The 7,192-nt window shown below is 40.1% G+C and overlaps 1 protein-coding gene across 2 annotated transcripts in view; it reads left to right on the top strand.

Moving 5' to 3' along the window:
- Nucleotides 1-6,128, top strand: part of THAP1 (THAP domain containing, apoptosis associated protein 1) — a 7,402-nt gene extending 1,274 nt beyond the window's left edge. The window contains exons 2-3 of one of the 2 annotated variants that reach the window (XM_011957086.1): nucleotides 3,422-3,617; nucleotides 4,468-6,128. In XM_011957086.1, the coding sequence (XP_011812476.1) occupies nucleotides 3,422-3,617; nucleotides 4,468-4,842 (571 nt within the window). In that variant the 3' untranslated portion in view covers nucleotides 4,843-6,128. The remainder of the gene's footprint in view (nucleotides 1-3,421; nucleotides 3,618-4,467) is intronic. The other variant, XM_011957087.1, reaches the window with a different exon arrangement.
- The last annotated feature ends 1,064 nt before the right edge of the window (nucleotides 6,129-7,192 follow it).

The following is a 7,192-nucleotide window of genomic DNA, read 5'->3' as shown; positions in this document are numbered from 1 at the left end:
TACTAAAAAATACAAAAAAAAACCTAGCCGGGCGAGGTGGCGGGCGCCTGTAGTCCCAGCTACTCGGGAGTCTGAGGCAAGAGAATGGCGTAAGCCTGGGAGGCGGAGCTTGCAGTGAGCTGAGATCAGGCCACTGCACTCCAGCCTGGGAGCAGAGCGAGACTCCGTCTGAAAAAAAAAAAGAGTGCTAGGATCAAAAATATTCTCTTGAAAATAGGAAAAAAGTGCAAAGTTGCAATTACTTATGATAATCAAACGCTTGTAAAATGTGACATAACATATTCAGTTGAATTTGTTTACAAATTTTAATTGCATTTATGTTAAGTTTTCTTTGTAAGAATTCCTGACGACTATACGCAGATGATAGCTAAGAAATCAGATGCAGGGGTAAACTATACAAATTAGCCATAGGTAATTAGCTAATTATCTTTTGTAATTAGGTAAATAATTACAAAAGCAAAATGTTAAATATCCTTTCAATTTTTTTATTTTTTATTTTTATTTTTTGGTGTGGAGCCATCTATGTTTACTAGGGGAGTGTCCATGCATTTTTTAAGTGTGTTTGATACCATGTGAGATGGACCCTATAGAAATAAATGTGTGTAGAACATAGGTCTCCAGAGTAATGATGTTACCCCTTGGCGAAGGGGATAGAACACTTAGAGGATTCAGTTCAGGATATCCTAATATTGTCTCTTGATTTAATTGGAATTTCTGTAAACATGTTCTTTCGAAATGTAGGAAAAGGTCAGGTGATGGTAACAGGATTACATGTGCAGCTCCCCACCCACATTTCTGATGGCATGGCAGAAGGAATCTAAAATTATGGAAAATGGTTCATTGGCACTGGAAACAAGTTTAAGGAGGGTATTCACACGTCAGAAATAACTGTGTTTTTGGCCAGGCACGGTGGCTCATGCCTGTAATTCTCAGCACTTAGGGAGGCCTAGGTGGGCAGATCACCTGACGTCAGGATTCAAGACCAGCCTGGCCAACATGGCAAAATCCTGTCTCTACTTTAAAAATACAAAATAGGCCGGGCGCGGTGGCTCAAGCCTGTAATCCCAGCACTTTGGGAGGCCGAGGTGGGCGGATCACCTGAGGTCAGGAGTTCAAGACCAGCCTGGCCAACATGGCGAAATCCTGTCTCTACTTTAAAAATATACAAAAACTAGCCGGGCGTGGTGGCCGGCGCCTGTAGTCCCAGCTACTCGGGAGGCTGAGGCAGGAGAATGGCGTGAACCCGGGAGGCGGAGCTTGCAGTGAGCTGAGATCCGGCCACTGTACTCCAGCCTGGGTGACAGCGAGACTCTGTCTCCAAAAATAAAAAATAAAAAATAAAAATAAAAATACAAGATACAGGTGTACGCCTGTAATCCTAGCTACCTGGGAGGCTGAGGTAGGGGAATCGCTTGAACCTGGGATATGGAGGTTGCAGTGAGCTGAGATCTTGCCCTGCACTCCAGCTTGGGTAACAGAGCGAGACTCCATGTCAAAAAAAAAAGAAAGAGAAATAACTGTTTCTGCTAGGTGTTAAACACATACGGATTGAATCAAAAGAAGAGCTAATCTGCATCTTATCCCTTATCTAAAAGAGCAGGTTTAGGGAGAGTAAATGGGAAAGATTTTAACAGAATCTCACAAATAGCTGTAAATTTGTGGTCCTTGTGCCAGGAGGCCCTAGGTACTGAATTTTAGCAGCAAATGCTACCATAGTTTATGCTTACAGAGCCAGGAGGCCATAGGTACTGAATTTTACCAGCAAATGCCACCCGAGTTTATACGTATAGAGGCCGTTTCCAGCTGAGATTTTCTTCTTCTTTTTTTGAGATGGAGTCTTGCTCTGTCACCAGGCTGGAGTGCAGTGGCACGATCTCGACTCACTGCAACCTCTGCCTCCCGGGTTCAAGCGATTCCCCTGCCTCAGCCTCCTGAGTAGCTGGGACTACAGGCACGCACCACCACGCCCAGCTAATTTTTGTATTTTTCATAGAGACGGGGTTTCACCATGTTGGCCAGGATGGTCTCGATATTTTGACCTCCTGATGCGCCCTCTTCAGCCTCCCAAAGTGCTGGAATTACAGTTGTGATTACAGGCCACGCCCAGCCCCAGCTGAGATTTTCTAGGAGTATCACTTATTCCACCGTCTGCATAGTGGCAGCAGAGAGTGCTATGTTGTACAAAGAAAAGGGACTGTCATAAAGATCTCTTACAGCAGAGTCAGGCTCTAGCATATTGTACATGGAAGAGAAAACTGTGAAACGTAAATTCGAAACCCCCTTCCTTTGTTTTTTTTTCTAATCCCCCCAGTTTACCAAATCCTTAATTTGGAAGAGTAAAACCACAATGAATGTAAACTCTCACTATCCCCATTTACCTGGGCCTAAATGGACATCCCAGTTGATTAGAAAATAAATACTTTTCTTTTGTTATTATCTGCCTTTAATTCAAATTTAGCCTATTCATATTTGTCAGACTGATGCTAAGAGAACTAGAAGCCCCTCTTTCCCAGTACATAGATACAAATGTGCAGTCTTTGTCTTTCTGTGCAGCACACAGAAAATTACTGGTAAAAAATATGAATACAGTTTTTTTCTTTTTGAGACAGGGTATGGCTCTGTCACCCAGGCTGGAGTGCAGTAGAACCATCTCAGCTCACTGCAGCCTTGACCTCCCAGGCTCGAGCAATCCTCCCACCTCAGCCTCAGCCTCCCAAGTACCTGGGCACATACCACTATACCCAGCTAATTTTTGTATTTTTTGTAGAGACAGGATTTTGCCGTGTTGCCCAGACTAGTCTCGAACTCCTGGACTTAAGCAGTCCCTCGGACCTTGGCCTCCCAAGTGCTGGGATTACAGACATGAGCCACGGGCACATTTATTCTATAGTATGTATTTTACTTGAATCTGTTGGTGAACTCACTATAAAAAGTTAAATATTAATAAATGAGGGCCCGGCGCAGTGGCTCACGCCTGTAATTCTAGCACTTTGGGAGGCCAAGGTGGGCGGATCACGAGGTCAAGAGATCGAATCCATCCTGGCCAACATGGTGAAAGCCTGTCTCTACTAAAAGTACAAAACTTAGCTGGGCATGGTGGCATATGTCGTGGCAGGCGTCTGTAGTCCCAGCTACTTGGGAGGCTGAGGCAGGAGAATCACTTCAACCCAGGAGGTGGAGGCGCAGTGAGCTGAGATTCCGCCACTGCACTCCAGCCTAACAACAGAGCAAGACTGCGTCTCAAAAAAACTTTTTTAAATTAATAAATGAGATAGATAACTAGAGCCAATCTTTAATCCAGTATGATAATACCATTGTAACATCTTTAATACCAGTGTAAGATCTTTCCTAAGTTGGAAAGTTCGGGTGCCTTTATTTAAAAAAAATCAGCACAGATAATTGAATTATGCCTTCTTCTTAGGTTTCCTCTTACTCGACCCAGTCTTTGTAAAGAATGGGAGGCAGCCGTCAGAAGAAAAAACTTTAAACCCACCAAGTATAGCAGTATTTGTTCAGAGCACTTTACTCCAGACTGCTTTAAGAGAGAGTGCAACAACAAGTTACTGAAAGAGAATGCTGTGCCCACAATATTTCTTTGTACTGAGCCACATGACAAGGTAATATGCGTTTTAAAATATTGGGTTGCTTTCTGTTTATCAAATTGATATGTTCATTGATTAAAATGTGGAAAATTCAGTTAGCGTTAAGAGAATAAATGTGCCTGGAACTTTGTGTAGTTAACAGCGATACACTTCTGAAAACACAAAATGCGGTTTATTTAAGATAAATATCCTCACACTAAGAAACTTAGTCCAGCCCTTGTAACTTACTTAAAAATCACTCTGTACTGCCAGTTATATATTGATAAGTTTTGGGTTTTCTTTATCAGCGACAGTTTAGTTTCAAAGCATTTTTTTCTTCTCAGTGCTTAGTATTTAATTGGATCTGATTATTCATTTTGTCTCTTTCTTGCACCGTCCCTTTACTGCAGGTAGAAAAGTTTATTCAAACTAAAACTATTTTCTCATTTTGGAATGTTTCTATACCACTGATTCACCAAAAAAGTCTAATATTTCTTAAATTCCACAGAATATTTATTTATTTATTTATTTATGGGAGACAGAGTCTCTCTGTCGCCCAGGCTGGAGTGCAGTGACATGATCTTGGCTCACTGCAACCTCCGCCTCCTGGTTTCAAACAATTCTCTTGCCTCAGCATCCCGAGTAGCTGGGATTATAGGCATACACTACCACACCCGGCTAATTTTTGTAGTTTTAGTAGAGATGGGGTTTCGCCATGTTTGGCCAGGCTGATCTCAAACTCCTGACCTCAGGTGATCCGCCCACCTCTTCCTCCCAAAGTGCTAGGATTACAGGTGTGAGCCACTACCCCTGGTCAGCCCACAAATTGTTTTAAACTGTTCTTTTTAGTTACTAAATTCAAACATACTTTGTATTTTTGTTTTAGAAAGAAGATCTTCTGGAGCCACAGGAACAGCTTCCCCCACCTCCTTTACCGCCTCCTGTTTCCCAGGTTGATGCTGCTATTGGATTACTAATGCCGCCTCTTCAGACCCCTGTTAATCTCTCAGTTTTCTGTGACCACAACTATACTGTGGAAGATACAATGCACCAGCGGAAAAGGATTCATCAGCTAGAACAGCAAGTTGAAAAACTCAGAAAGAAGCTCAAGACCGCACAGCAGCGATGCAGAAGGCAAGAACGGCAGCTTGAAAAATTAAAGGAGGTTGTTCACTTCCAGAAAGAGAAAGACGACATATCAGAAAGAGGTTATGTGATTCTACCAAATGACTACTTTGAAATAGTTGAAGTACCAGCATAAGAAAATGAAATGCATATTGATTTTTAATGGGGCCATACCACATATCCTCTTCTAGCCTATAAAGGAGTTTCATTTAAAAAAATAACACTTGATTACTTATATAAAAACAGTTCAGAATATTTTTTTAAAAAAATTCGATATATACTGTAAAAGTATAAATTTTTTTGTTTGTAACTTCAGGTTTTTTACATTTTAACAAAATATTTTAAAAGTTATAAACTAACATCAGACCTCTAATGTAAGTTGGTTTCAAGATTGGGGATTTGGGTTTTTTTTTTTAGTATTTATAGAAATAATGTAAAAATAAAAAGTAAAGAGAATGAGAACAGTGTAGTAAAAGGGTGACTTCAGTTTAAAACTTAAAATTAGTACTGTTTTATTGAGAGAACTTAGTTATATTTTAAATCAGAAGTATGGGTCAGATCATGGGACATAACTTCTCAGAATATATATACATATGTACATATTCTCATATGTAAAGTCACATGGTTCATTTATCTTTCTGAATCAGTTATCAAAGATAAATTGGCAAGTCAGTACTTGAAAAAAAGATTTGATTGTCTTCACAGCAGAAAAGAGTCATTGCGTATCTGATCAATAACTTTAGATTGTAAGAGTGGATTTTTTTTTTAATGGGCTCCTATTTTTTCCCCTCTGTCTAGCATTATAAAATTAGAAGTGTATTTTCAGTGGAAGAAACATTCTTCAATAAATAAAGTAAGGCATTGTCATCAATGAAGTAATTAAAACTGGGTCCTGATCTATGATATGCTTTTATCTTTCATTACCCTCTAGCTGAAGGACATCCAGTTGCCCAGCTGTAGTTATGTATCTGCCTTCAAAGTCTCTGACAAATGTGCTGTGTTAGTAGAGGTTGATTTGTATCATATGATAATCTTGCACTTGACTGAGTTGAGGCAAGGCTTCACATAAAAAATTATTTCTTCACTTTTAACACAAGTTAGAAATTATATCCCATTTACTTAAATGAGTGATTTATATTCAGAACAACCTACTATGTAGTGTTTATTTTACTGAATGTGGAGATTTAAACACTGAGGTTTCTGTTCAAACTGTGAGTTCTGTGCTGACTTTGTGAGAAATTTTACATATATTGGAAATGAAAATATGTTCTGAGTAAACAAATATTACTATATAGGAGTTATCTATTTAGATTTAGAATAACTATTCCAATGATAATTATTACTTTTATATTTCAAAGTACACTAAGATAGTTGAAGAGTAATAGACCCTTTAAGACAGTATTAAAGGTGTGAAACAATGGCGTTCAAAGTGTCTTTTGTAGAACTGGTTTTCATTGTAGTTCACTGCCATGCTGCCAGTGGATAGCACTGCGATTCATGGATATTTGATGTTTTATGAACCAGTATCTCAAAAATAGAAATAATGATTAGAAGATTACTTGAAGTTGGGCTGGCCACCATGGCTCACGCCTGTAATCCCAGCACTTTGGGAGGCCGAGGCAGATGGATCACAAGGTCAGGAGTTTGAGAACAGCCTGGCCAATATGGTAAAACCCTATCTCTACTAAAAATACAAAAACTAGCAGGGCATGGTGGCGAGCGCCTGTAGTCCCAGCTACTTGGGAGGCTGAGGCAGGAGAGTTGCTTGAACCTGGGAGGTGGATGTTGTAGTGAGCTGAGACGGCACCACTGTGCTCCAGCCTGGGCAATAGAGTGAGACCCCATCTCAAAAAAAAAAAAAAATTACTTGAAGTTACATAGTCTGATAACATCATTTAGAACTAATGCTGATCAATCAGAATTTTACCGATTATTCATGGAACTCATAACTGTTTTTAGAGGCTACAAAGTATTTGTAGTTTGGTTTTATATGCTGTCTTTCTAGCAATTCCTGGAAGTACTCAGGAATATTTAGATTTATTCCTAAATATTTTGAAAAGTACATACCTTTGGCTGGGCATGGTTGTTCACGCCTGTAATCCCAGCAATTTGGGAGGCCGAGGCGAGCGGATCACCTGAGGTCAGGAGTTCGAGACCAGCCTGACCAACATGGAGAAACCCTGTCTCTACTAAAAATACAAAATTAGTTGGGTGTGGTGGCGAATGCCTGTAATCCCAGCTACTTGGGAGGCTGAGGCAGGAGAATCATTTGAACCTGGGAGGCGGAGGTTGCAGTGAGTGAGGGTGGCGCCATTGCACTCCAGCCTGGGCAACAAGAGCAAAACTCCGTCTCAAAAAAAAAAAAAAAAGAAAAAGAAAAGTATATACCCTCAATCTAAGTACTCTTCTACGTAAAAGACAAATCCTATGTGTGTGTCCCAGAATGAAGAATCCAGGTTAGATTATAAAAATGGAAATCATAATTA

Source organism: Colobus angolensis, unplaced genomic scaffold (genome assembly GCF_000951035.1).
Source record: "Colobus angolensis palliatus isolate OR3802 unplaced genomic scaffold, Cang.pa_1.0 Scaffold433, whole genome shotgun sequence".
Classification (NCBI taxonomy): domain Eukaryota; kingdom Metazoa; phylum Chordata; class Mammalia; order Primates; family Cercopithecidae; genus Colobus; species Colobus angolensis.
This window is presented reverse-complemented; position numbering and strand designations above follow the sequence as displayed.